Below are 12,927 nucleotides of genomic sequence, written 5' to 3' on the forward strand. Positions count from 1 at the left end.
TTCAGACCAGTGGGTTACCCTGGCATCCTTTTGTTCTTACTAAGTTAGAGCCAGTTTATTGCTGGCAGTCAGAGAACTGTAACTGATGGTGACATTCACAGGGAAGATGTTAAAGGACATGGACTCTCTCCTTTTCCCAGGAAAAAACGGGGGTTTTGGAATTGGTTATGGAGGTAAGATACGGTGAAGAGCATTGAAACTCCTGTTCCTATTCAGGGATGGGAAAGTAGCAGCCTTTGTACATCACTGGATACTTTTTAAAGCTAAACGATGGGCTGGGCACAGTGGCTCATGCCTGTAATCCCAGGACTTTGGGAGGCCAAGGCAAACGGATCACTTGAGGCCAGGAGTTTGAGACCAGCCTGGCCAACATGGCGAAGCCCTGACCCTACTAAAAATACAAAAAAAATTTAGCAGGGCACGGTGGTGGATGGCTGTAGTCCCAACTACTCAGAGGCTGAGGCATGAGAATCACTCAAACCCAGAGGCAGAGGTTGCAGTGAGCCCAAGAGTGTGCCACTGCACTCCAGCCTGGGTGACACCCTGTCACACATGCACAAAACGAAGCTAGAGGATGATCATTAAAATCCTCGCACCTCAAGGCATGGAATGAAACTCAGGACCTTTCTATTACTGGGTAGAAATTCCCTTATGGCTTGGAGCCATAGAGTTTGTTTAAAAACAAACCCAGAGTCTGATTCTGCAAAACTGCTAGATTCACCACCAATTGAATTCATAACCTCATTCGGTTTCAAAAAAGGGTGGCATCCTGTCAATTGGATTAATGATATCTGGGAGTATTCAAAGGACATAAATAGGACAGCCCTCCAGAAATATTTCCTCCCAAACTCCACTACCAGAAAAGGTGTACCTGTCTCTTGCAGAACAAAGCAAACACTTTCGCCATCACTCTCAGCAAAACATCACAAGGACAGAAAACCAAACACTGCATGTTCTCACTCATAAGAGATAGTTGAACAATGAGATCACATGGACACAGGGCGGGGAACACCACACTGGGGCCTCTCAGGGGGTGGGGGACTGGGGGAGGGAGGGCATTAGGAGAAACACCTAATATGGATGATGGGTTGATGGGTGCAGCAAACCACCATGGCACATGTATTACCTATGTAACAAACCTGCACGTTGTGCACATGTACCCCAGAACTTAAAGTGTAATAATAATAATAATAATAAAAGAAAGCAAACAGTTTCCCTCCTGCCCCACACCACAAGTTATACCAGTAACCAGAACCGACACTTAGCATATCCCAGGGGTTGAGAGTCTTAATCAGATCAGGAAAGAGAAGAGTGATATTCTGAAGAAACTGCATGAACTGGCAAATACATTGTCAAAAAATATAGGGTACATTGGTGGACTTTTTTTGTTTTTTGAGACAGGGTCTTGCTGTGTTGCCCAGGCTGGAGTGCAGTGGTGTGATCTCAGCTCACTGCAGCCTCGATCTCCTGGCCCAAACAGTCCTCCCACCTCAGCTCCCTAAATAGCTGAGACCATAGGCATGAACCCCAACACCTGGTTAGTTTTTTTTCTTTTTTTGTAGAGACGGAGTCTCCCTATGTTGCCCAGGCTGTGGTGGACCTTTTAAAGGCTGTATGACCAAGACATAATTTTGGTTCAGGTTGTCTTTATTGATATGTTCACTCACCAGAGAGTCTACATTCTACGTAAAAGCTCAAATTGCCAGATACAGTTCTTACTATTTCAATCTGGACCAAATGTTGGCCCATGCTAAATTATATCAAAAGACCAAACATCCAAGAAAGGCAGGAATTCAAAGATTTCAGAAGATAAAAATGCTTGATTGGGTCCCTGGCATGCACCCAGCCCATCAACCCCCTCAGTGCCCTCTGGCAGGACCCAGAAGATGAGCCCCCTTCTTGTGAATTTATGACAAATAAATTCACAAGGCTGTGCTGATTTTCCTCTCTAGGCCTGGGAGGCTGCTTGGAAGAGCTGCTGGGAATGTGGGCTCCCTCATCTCAGCAGCTGAGATAGACAGAAGGAACAAAATAGGGTCCTCATCATAATGGGCAGGATATGGAAATCAGACCTTGAGCTGTGGGTCCCAGGAATGAAAAAGGCCAGATGCCCCTAGGATATGGCCTAGTAATGACCTTAACTAAAGATTTCTGGGTCAACAGGTCTGTCTCAAGTGCCAAAGTCAGTATCTCCCACTTGATTTCCAGACCTTAAATGGAGAGGAAGTCAAATGTCGTTTTGAAGGAAAAACTTATTTTAACACTTAGATGCATGTTGTGAACCTTCCTTGCAGCCTTCCCCAGAGGGATCTGTATCCATTCATCTGGGACTACAGAAGGAATGGGAAATCAGCAGCTGCCTAGTGCCTTGGTCAAACATATGTGAATCCGAGTGGGAGATAAATCACGTGAAAATGCCAAGGTCTGCGCCTTCTATAAAGTTCTAGGGGTTGAGGGATCTGTTTGAGGTCAGAATGTTTCCTTCAAAATATAGGACAAATGACTGTATGTTGAATCCCTCACCACTAAGGCCTAATTCCAAGCAATATATGTCACTTTGGGGCATCTTGTTCTAACCCATTTACCAACTGACCTAGAACGCTGCCAGCTTTGGGGTGGGCCTAGAGCAGGCGAAGGCATTCCAGCTGGGAAAGTCTTTCGTGCAGCCAGCTCTGCCATCAGGCCATGTGACCTGGCAGGTCAATGGTACATGTGGTATCTGTCCATCGGTGGCACACCGGGGAGCCATATATAGCTTGCAGTAAGTCCTGACAAGAAAATATGATAGAACCCAGGATTTGGAGTCAAGCGATGCTCTGGCCGACAAGTAACCGTTATCCTTGTGCAAAATGCCCCTCTGGCTCACCGCTGGGCTCTGGGGGAACCTAAACACTTGGCCCTGGCACACTTGTTGGCCATGCTGCCCCTCGTGAAGTAGTTATCTGACCACCTAGCCGTAAAGTCTGGCATGGCCAGTGCACTCTGTTATCAATGGGACACTGTCGCTCCAGGCTAGGGCTCTGAAGGCACCAGCAGGTCATGTGTGGATAGCCTACTCACTCTCCACAGTGCTTCCCCCTTTCTACACCTGTGGCTCTGAGAGGGGCAGTAATTTGTCTTGGCCCTTTTGGGCCCTTGTTCTGGATTTGGATTTGCTTTTCTAACCCATCACGCCTCTCCTGCCATCAATATCCATGGAATTACCAAATGCCATAAACATCATGTGACCTCCTCACATACTGCACCCAACCACAGAATTCCCTTTACAGCTAAAAGAAGAGTAATGGGTTGATGGGTAGGCATTCACTCATCCTCTCAGGAACCCATAAACCAGCAGCAGCTGGCTTGAGAGTGTGGTGAAATGGTTTGTTGAAAATTCAACGATGGCACTAGAAAAAACACCCCGAGAGGCTGGGTCAGGACTGCAGGAGGCAGCATGCGCTTGGAGCCGGCAACCATACCTGGCGCTGTTTCTCCTTCAGAGATAGGACAGAGTGTAGAGACGGCCCTGCTATTGCTAGATCTCAATGCTTTTCTTACATCTGAGGTTTGGGACCGGGCTGGTGTGGAGAGTTTAGTCCCCCAGCAAGGAGCACATCCTCAAAGACGTAGTAGCAATTCAATTGAATTGGAAGCTGAGGCAGCCACTGGGCCATTTCAGCTCATTATAAAGAGGTCATGGGAGTATCTAGAATGATTAACCCTTTCAAGGGAAAATATGATTGCTGTTACGTAAAAGGGGGCAGGAGTAGAGATGGACATGGGGGGACTCCTGGAGTTCATCCTGGGACTGTCATGTCCAATGTAAATGCCTGTCACACAGGTAGGACCACTAAGGAGCTTCAGAACTGAAGGTTTGGGTCACTCCACCAGATCAAAAGTCCATCATCATAAACATGAGTTCTCACGACCAGTTCTAGAAATGGACTGTAGACTTTACCCATTCTTCCTTTCTTGCTGGATTATATAATTTTGGTTGAATATGGTTAATCTACAGGTTGTAGAATTTCAAAATGGAACTGTGATAACACTGAAAGAGGGAGATTATCCCTAGTGACACTGGACTTTGGAGAATAGGAGCCGTGTCATCACCCCTGGAATTCGAGGTTAGATATGATCTTGAATTCCCTAAGCAGAGGGAAATGTGGTTTTGATTATATGTGGGAGAGTCATCATACATGAGATGGGAAGAACAGCATGTGTGTTAGGAGCATCTTTCTACCCTTCTGCACTCCACCATTCTTCTGGTAAGAGTCCACGTCCTTTGGAAAACTGCCTCCCTCCCACTCTATGAACCCCTGAGATCCAGGCCAGATTCCTTCACTTGGAATTTGAATCTTGAGTGGAAGAGGACCCACTAGAACCGATGGCAAGCTATGCCAACCATAGCAGCTCCTGGGAGGCAAGCCTTGGAGCTGCCCCAGCTCCCACCCTTCCCAAGGCCAATTGTTCAGCTATTCTTTTGGTTCTGTGAGCTATCCCAGCATCCCTCCCATGAACCCTTTTTCCTTGCTTAAGTTGGTCCAAGTTCTTTTCTGTTGGTCAAAACTCAAGAATCCTAACAGGTAGTCTCTCCTGAGATGGTCTCACACATCTTTGCCTCCAAACATCTGCCAGCTCAGGGTCTGGCATAAAGTAGCGCTCAGTATATGTCTGCTGAAATGAGTGGGTGAATGAATAAATGAATGAACAGTACTCCGGCTCTCAGTTCACCAAAGTAATCTGGATATACAGGCTGGGAGAGGTGGGGACACACTGGGGCAGAAGATGTGGAGTCACCTGAGCACAGAGGAGGTAGAGAAGTCAGAGGTGTTACCATAGAGGGGAAATGTCAGGCGAGGGGAGGCTCCGGGTAGGAGGGGGGAATGAAAAGCTTCTCTGCAGCTTGAGAAGCAGGAAATGGTCAGCAAGTAGCTGAGAGGCAGGTGCTGGTGGGCTCCTGGGCTGGTCTTGCTGTAGCCAGAGACACAGGGCATTTCCAGAGCCCCCAGCTCTGTGCTTTCTTCCTGGGTGGCTTCCTTTGTGTTCCTCTTCTGAATGAAGAGCAATTCCAAAGGCATAAGTCCCCAGACACCCTGCTAAGGGGCACACAGCAGCAGCTCAATTGTGCAAGAAGCACAGGCTGTCTTTCTGTGGCCACAGAAGACTGCGACTGAACTTCGGTCCAGGAACCAAAATATAGATTCATTTTTCCAGTGGGCCTGGGACTACAGAATGCCCTCAGAGAGCCTGCCTGGGAGAGGGGGACCCTGACTCCGTGGACCTCCAACCACACCAGATGAGGGCAAGCAGGGCACACAATGCTGCCTTTATTGCATTCCAAGGGGAGCAGGCTAGCTGCAGACCTACCCCATCCCAGGCCTCTGGGAGGGATGCTCTGGAAGGACCCAGGCTGCTGGGTCCTTGGGAGCCCATACATGAGGTCCAGAGCTGGGACCCCAGAATCAAGAGCTATGGTTGGGGCAGGGGTCCTAATTCCCAGGCACAGAGACTCTCCTCCACCCAAGTGCAAGGATAGACTGCATCCCTCCTACAACACCCAAGTGTACTCCCCATGGGGAAGGGACCTAGCCCTCCACTCCTGGTTGAGAGGGGATGTGAAATTCACTGTGACCCCACTTCCTTTCAGTGTGGAGTGCAAGGTCTCTCAGAGTCAACACCTCTCTCTGGCTACAGCTGCTGACACAGCCCTCATGCCAGCTCTCACCTCATGAGCAAAGAGCCCAAGAGAAGTTGGGGAAGAGAGTACTGAAGTGGGGTGAGATGCCAGAGCTTCTGTTCCTCACCTGGGTATTGGTAGGCAGGGAGTGGGGAGCCCTCAAGCAAAGGGCCATGCGCAGAGCCATGAAGGGCAGGCAGCAGGCTGCAGCTGGGCCCCAAGACAGGGATGTGGTGAGGGGGTGCAAGGGAGCATGGGAAGCAGGCGAGTGAGTGAAGGGGGAAGAGCATGAACACACATCATCAAAGGCCACTGCACAAGGACGTGACAGGCTCTGGAAGGGCCCTGAGCCCCATCTGGGCTCAAGGACAGGTTAATTGCAGGATAAGCTGAGATCAGTGAGCCAAAGTAGCTGGAAGGAGAAGATACCCTGAGAGTCACCAGGCCAGACCAGTAGAGGAAGTCTGGAGCCCTGAGGACAGGCAAGATCAGGGCCAGGCAGAGGCAGGGGAGTAAATGCTGGCCTGCAAGTCCTCACTCAGATTATAACATGTGCTGCCTGACTGGGCTGGGGCAAGGGCTTGGGGTGCAGAACTCATGCAGAGGACTCAGGGGAGCCTCCAGCAGTGGCAAAGTGTAAACTTCAAGGAGGGCCTAGGCTGCCAGGCACTCGGAGGTGGGGCCTGCTTGAGGCCTGGGAACCTTGGGTGACAGTGGCACCAGAAGAGGCCAGTGGGCTATGTGCCATGCACCAAAGCCATCTGATGAGGAGCTGATTCACGAGAGCCTGCTCAGAGAGGTCCCCAAGTGGTGCCTCCTTCGTGTACCTTCTCCAGTTAGTTCCATTTTTGGAAAGTCTCCTTCCGGTTCAAGCTGCTTCCTGGTTGGTCTGCTGCCGGGTGGAGGCCCCCAGCCTCCTGTTGAGGCTACCGCATGCCCTGGGCCTTGGAGCCCTCCTCTTGGGTGGGAGGCTGTCCCAACAACTGAGCGGCAACTGGCTCTGAGGCCTGAGGGGCAGCCTTGGAACTTGCAGCACTCTTCCGGGTGCCCTGAGGACTAGGGAGGCCTTTCTTCTGGGGCTGAGGACTCAGTTGGGAGCCTTTCCTGCCAGCAGATGGACTCTTAGAGCCTTTGGCTTTGGCTTGGGGGTGGGCCACCTCAGGGCCCTTGAGGGGTGTTAGCCCCAGCAGCTCACAGTAGGCGTTGCACTGGTGGGAGGAGGCAAACCGGTCCAGCAGGGCAGGGAAGCAGCTTTCCTTGAGGCCCTGGTATCTGCAACCAGACAGGAAGAGCTGAGTGGGGGTCCCAACCAGAGACATAGGTCCTTGGGGGGCTGACTCTGGGGTGGCCATCATCAGGATGTCGTGCTCAGGGTACATTCTACCCTATCTGAGGGTGATGGGGAGTCTCCCTTGGGTGCTACCTCAGGTGGCAGCAGCCAAAACCTGAATTTTTCTTTTTTTAAAAAATAGAGACAGAGTCTCTCTACTTGGCCCAGGCTGGTCTCAAACTCCTGGGCTCAAGAAATCTTCCCTCCTCAGCCTCCCAAAGTGCTAGGGTTATAGGTGTGAGCCACTATGCCTAGCCCAAGGCCTCAGTTTTAAAACTGTGGTCTCATTACACCCTGACACATGGAATCCATCATGCAGGACTTTAACTGGCATAAGGATAGCTTAGCTTCTTAACATAAATTGGAGCAGACTTGAGGTCTATACTCTAATCACAGGGCCCTTACTCATCGGCACCTTGGCAACCATCCTCAAGCGAGAAGGTAGGAGTATGTGAGAGCTGTGAATTGCAGGGGACCCCATGTGTGGCATCAGTAATAGCTGCCACACGAGGCCAGAGATAAGGGGTGGGGACCAGTAACCTCTAGGATGTTACCACATGGCCATGGGTGTGTCTGGGATCACTTGGCCCCAGGTCCAGCACCTCAGGAATAGAGAACCAGAAGGACTTAGGACATTTTACACCCAGAGAAGATCCCCAGAGGGCATTCTGTCCCCAAGAACCACTCACCCTCGAAGTTTGGTAGCAATCTGCACATCAGTCATCTTCCAGTCAACCCCTGAAAAGAGAGAAAGTTTGGAGTTGATGCCAGCCTGGGCTGGTTCTAAGCCCCCACGTCTCCTGCAGGAAGAGATAGTGGGGTCTTAGAACCACATCTCTTCCTACGGGAGACATGGGGGCTTAGAACCAGCCCAAGCTGGCATCAACTTCCTGGGTGTCAGTGCAGGTGTGTCTTCAAGCATCTTCTCATGGGTCATCACCACCAGCCTATCTCACAGCGTGCAGGTCTCTGGATTATTACTAGGAATAATACTCGTATTTTTACAAGTGAGGAGGATAAGCTCAGAGTTAACTGACTTGAACAAAGTCATACTCAGTCATTCAATAATTGAGCTCTGGCTATGGGCAATAGCCATTTGACTTAAAATAAGGGTTCAGCTTTTTTGGATTCCTAGAGCCAAAACTCTTCCAGCTATGCAATCCTGCCTCTACTGGATCAGACCAGGTCACAACCTGGACTGGCCTCTGGCTTTGAGCTAAAACCTTCTTCCTCTGAACAGATCAGTAGTTTGTCCAGACAAAAGAGAGAGATGGGAATGAGAGGATAAATCAGGGGTAGAACAGCAGAAATGCAACACTACAGAAGATTGGTTTCTGCACTACTTATAAAGGCAGCAAGCAAACAAGAAGCTAAGATGGTCTTCCAGGTTAAGACAGCCTTGGAAGGGCAGAGTCGGGCAAAATGATGATAGAGAAAAATGTTTTCACTGTGGTCAGGCCACCCAGGTATCTTAGCATTCACACATTAGGTTTAGGATGTTCTTTCTCCCATTTTCAATCTGTCCAGAGCATTTTGCCAGGAACTTGCCTTTCACTAACAGGGCTGAGTACCATCGTATGATAGACAATAACTAATGCGGCCTTTAGAGTCAGACAGACCCAGATTTACATTTCAGCTCTACCGCTTTTGAGCTGTGGGAACTCGACCAGTCACTTCATATCTCTAATCTTCAAGTGTAAAGGTGAAGATAGTAATGACCATCTTACAGGGTATTGAGAAGATCATAATATGTGTAGGACTCTAACTTAGTGTTTGAAACATAGGAGTAATGTGATAAATATTAATTTCTTTGTCATTTCTCTTTTGGCATTCATAGCATTCCATTTTGTGTAATAATGATGATCTCTCTCATTTGCACAGAATTTTAGTTTGCAGAAGGTTTTCACAAATACGGTCTCATTTAATCCTCATAAAAAATCTGAATGCTAGGTAGGAGAGACATTATTCCTAAAGAAGGAAAGGAAACTGAAGCTCAGAGAGATTGAATGACCTAACCAATGTGAGCTTCAGTTTTCTTCTTTGTAAAACAGACTCAGCTAGAAGAGAATGGGGCTTTGACTTAAATCAAATTTATTTTTTTCTTTATTATTTTTTTGAGATGGCGTCTCGCTCTGTCGCCCAGGCTGGAGTGCAGTGGTGCAATCTTGGCTCACTGCAACCTCTGCCTCCCAGGTTCAAACAATTCTCAAGCTCCACCCTCCCAAGTAGCTGGAATTACAGACATGCACCACCACGCCCAGATTTTTAGTAGAGATGGGGTTTTGCTATGTTGGCCAGGCTGGTCTCGAACTCCTGGCCTCAAGTGATCCACCCTCCTTGGCCTCCCAAAGTGCTGGGATTACAGGTGTGAGCCCCCACACCCAGCCGACTCTAAAGCCTTTCTACTATACCACGTTATCATCTTATAGTAGAAACTGGTCTACTCATCACAGCTTCTTGAGGACAATGACTATTCCTAATTCAACTTTTTATTTTTTCAATATTTAGTAGTGGTTGGATAGAAAAAGGATGGAAGCATGAATTTATAAGTTAACAAATAGGTTGACTGATAATGGCTTAATGTTACCTAGCCCTCCCTCCCCCCAGTATATGGAGTTATATATATAATAATTATTGTACAATTTAACCCCAGTGAAACACACATTTGAGTCAGTTTTATATCTCTGGTCTTTAGTTTTCTCACTTATTTACCACAGACACAAGATTTAATAATGCATGATATTCCCAGCAACCTCTCCTTCCCCTAAGCATTTTCTCTGTTCCTCTCCCCTGTCCAGTTCTGCTTAAAGACAGTAGGCCTGAAGAGAGCTGGTTGAAGAAGGAAGGAGGGTTCATGCCTGCTGGCCTTCCTTTGTTGGGGAGTTCTGGGTAATGAGGGGCATAGGAGTAAAGCTAAAAAGAAGCGAGACTAAGTTGCTTTACATAACGAAAAGCTAACAAAGATGGAGGAGGAAGAGAGACAGTAAAGCTACTGTGCTAAAATGGAAGGGAGAGTTTGGGAAGTTTGGAGAGTGAGAAAGTCTACAGCAAAGCTGCAGGAAAGGGAAGAAGGGAGGTTTTGAAAAGGGTGGTTGTGGGTTTTGAATTAGACCCCATGTAATGATCTTTGAAATAAATTTCTTTTTAATTTTAATTGAGCCTGGACTGTGCTCCTTTAAATGCAACTGCAGTGATAGACTAGGCTACATGAGGTATGTATTAGGGTTGTGTGCAAAATGGTCCCTGTCCAATCTACTTTACAAGATTATTGTGAAAAGCAAGAAAGAATAAAGACAAAGGTGTTTTGTAAATGATCAGTCAAGTACTATGGCTCTGCCTCCCCGGCACGCTTTCACATCCATGCACATGCACACCCGCGCACCCTCACACCCTCATACCTGCCAAATCTGTGACAAGGAAGCTGCCATTTGTCCACTGATATAGCCAGTGCTGGAAGGTCTGGCATTTCTGCATGGCCTCAGAGCTGCTAGATGCTGTCACAGCCCCAGCACAGCCCCATTCCCGGGAACAGTAAGACTCCAGGGGCTTGCCCAGGTCTTCCTCCAGGGTAGCATATGGGATATTGTTTGCAGGCCGGTAGATCAGATACAGTGGGATGATCCTAAACATAGTTTCACCCTGCAGTAAGCAAGAAGTATGGCCCAGAGAGCTCCTCCCTCCCACCCAATTCTGTATTCTTGGACCTAAAAGAAGGGCCCTTCCAAGAATGGAATTCTCAACTCTGAGCCCAAAGGACAGCAAAGGAAAGCAACTCCACCCTGAGTTCAGGAAAGGAAATGGTATTTTTGGCTTCAGAGTCCTGTCCATTCTCCTGGTTAGTGGGATTAGAACAAAACCCTGCTATGGGCATAGGCAGATTATGTGGCTTGGGTGAGGGACTGAGGCACGTATGTATCAAACAGAAGGAGCACCTTTAGAGAGGATTCAACCAGATTGTGGTTCTCTGCCAGTGGGACCCCAGGTATGCAAAGGTCAGAGTTCAAGTCTCAAAATGGAAACAATTGCCATTTATAGCCGACTCCTACAAAAATCCACACTGACTCCGCCTGCCTACCACAGAAGGGTCCTGACCAGTCTGTCTAGCTTAGCCCACCCCATCACCTTCATGAAGTCCCAGAAACTGCTGTGCCCAAACTCTGCAATCAGCAACATCTGCGCTAAAGAATGAGGAACTGGGGTGGGCAGGAGGAGACTCAAGTCCAGAGCAGAGGCTTTTCTCAAGTGAGGAGTAAACGAGGTCTCTATTTCTAGATTTTTGTGAGGCCACCTCTGAGCTGAGCACGGGGCTGTGAGCCTATCTGCACATGGGCGTAACCCAGGTTGCCCCTGGGAGGCTGTGAAATCACTGTCTTTGCAAAAGCCCAAGGCAACACTGCTGCACACTGCACGTCCTCCTCGCTGCGTACTTACTCAGGCACCTCCCCAAAGCCAGGCGCGGCCCGGGCTTCTGCTGCGAAGATTTTGCAGTACTCCCTACTCATGTTCTGGATCTTGCACCCCTGTGGATGAGGGAACCAAATATGGTCAGCAAAGAAACTCCCCAGTCCTCCACTGTGTCTACCCCTATTCTGTTAGGGAACCGAGAGGAGGATCCCAGCCCTGGGGGAGGAAGGGCTTACTCCTCCCTGCTCCCCACTCTGCACCTCATTTTCCTCTTTTGTATAACAAGTGGCTTTCGACTTCTTTTCAAACTGAGATTTTCAAAGTGATTTCCAAACTATTTTCAGGAGTTATAATGGTATGTGACAGTGCCCCAGAGACCACTCTGTGGAGAACCAGGAAGACGGTCCACCCCACCCACAGCACCACCCTTTCATCCCACATATAAACAAGGCTTCCATGAGAGATTATGTATGGAGCAGGGTGAAGGTTTCAGCTGTAAATATAGAGTTTGAAAACTATGGCCCAAGTTGTTTTGAAGCTCTCAAGCTCTCTGAGGCCAAGCATCTGAATTCTGGGCTGCATCTCAGGCTTCCCACAAGGTCCATCCTAGGAGCCTCATAAGGTTGAGATTGAGATGCCTTCTGCCTCGATGCTGGGCATCCCAACAGGACCTGGGCTGGGAAAGGGTAGGGGGTGAGTGAGTAAAGGGATAGGGCGTGAAGATGGGACATAGTACCTGGATGGTGACGTCGTAGTTTCTGCCCACGAGAGAAGTCTCACTGCCGGGCCCAAACACAAGCAGGCTGGACACCTTGATGATGCACGTGCGGCCCGACTCGAAGATGGGTTCCAGCCCGTAGATGACCTTGGCCTGGGAGGCCTTCCGAAGGACACACCCATATCCACCCCCTCGGAGCTCCTCGCTTACCAGTCGCCCAAAGAGCTTGTCCCCCCAGCAGCCAGAGTCAGCCAGACCCTTAGCAAATACCATAGGGGTCATCTCAATCTCTTCTCCAACTGAAGAGGAACAGGAGAAATGTGGGACACCAAGAGCTCCTGTCTGACCAATGTGGGGCTCGCAGGGAAGGAAAAGGCCAGAAGAGCCTCCCACCCTGCCAACCTGCTGGGCTCACTTTCTGTTCACGCCTGCTCTTTGGGCACATTGAGTCCCTACCAGACTATGAGCTCCTTGGGGCAGAAACTCTACTTGATTCAACCCCTGCCATCTAGTGGTACCCGTGTGGTATCCATCACATAAACCCTGCCTTCCACAAACGCATCCTGAGCACTGTCCAAACACAGTGCTCAGGATGTGCTTGTGGAAGGCAGGGGTTTTCTGTGGCAACAGCATCAATACAGAATACCAGAATTACTTTGTTTTAGAATTCATTGTTTTGATTAGATGAATACATGACTCCATTTCAACCAACATGTTTGACTGAAACAAAAAGTTTGCAGGACAAATCCAGCAGCAGTGAGTGCTCAAATTGTGACCGCTAAATATAATTTCCCATTAAAGGGAAACCAGAGCTTT

At 48.8% G+C, this 12,927-nt stretch overlaps 1 protein-coding gene across 1 annotated transcript in view; it reads right to left on the reverse strand.

Annotated features, from left to right (window-relative positions):
* Positions 1 to 1,629: 1,629 nt before the first annotated feature.
* ALPK3 (alpha-kinase 3) overlaps positions 1,630 to 12,927 on the reverse strand; it is a 61,429-nt gene continuing 50,131 nt past the window's right edge. The window contains 5 exon segments of the mRNA XM_011961073.1: positions 1,630 to 6,931; positions 7,679 to 7,727; positions 10,388 to 10,611; positions 11,421 to 11,509; positions 12,130 to 12,410. Coding sequence (XP_011816463.1) covers positions 6,586 to 6,931; positions 7,679 to 7,727; positions 10,388 to 10,611; positions 11,421 to 11,509; positions 12,130 to 12,410 — 989 coding nt within the window. The 3' untranslated portion in view covers positions 1,630 to 6,585.

Source organism: Colobus angolensis, unplaced genomic scaffold (assembly GCF_000951035.1).
Source record: "Colobus angolensis palliatus isolate OR3802 unplaced genomic scaffold, Cang.pa_1.0 Scaffold534, whole genome shotgun sequence".
Classification (NCBI taxonomy): Eukaryota; Metazoa; Chordata; class Mammalia; order Primates; family Cercopithecidae; genus Colobus; species Colobus angolensis.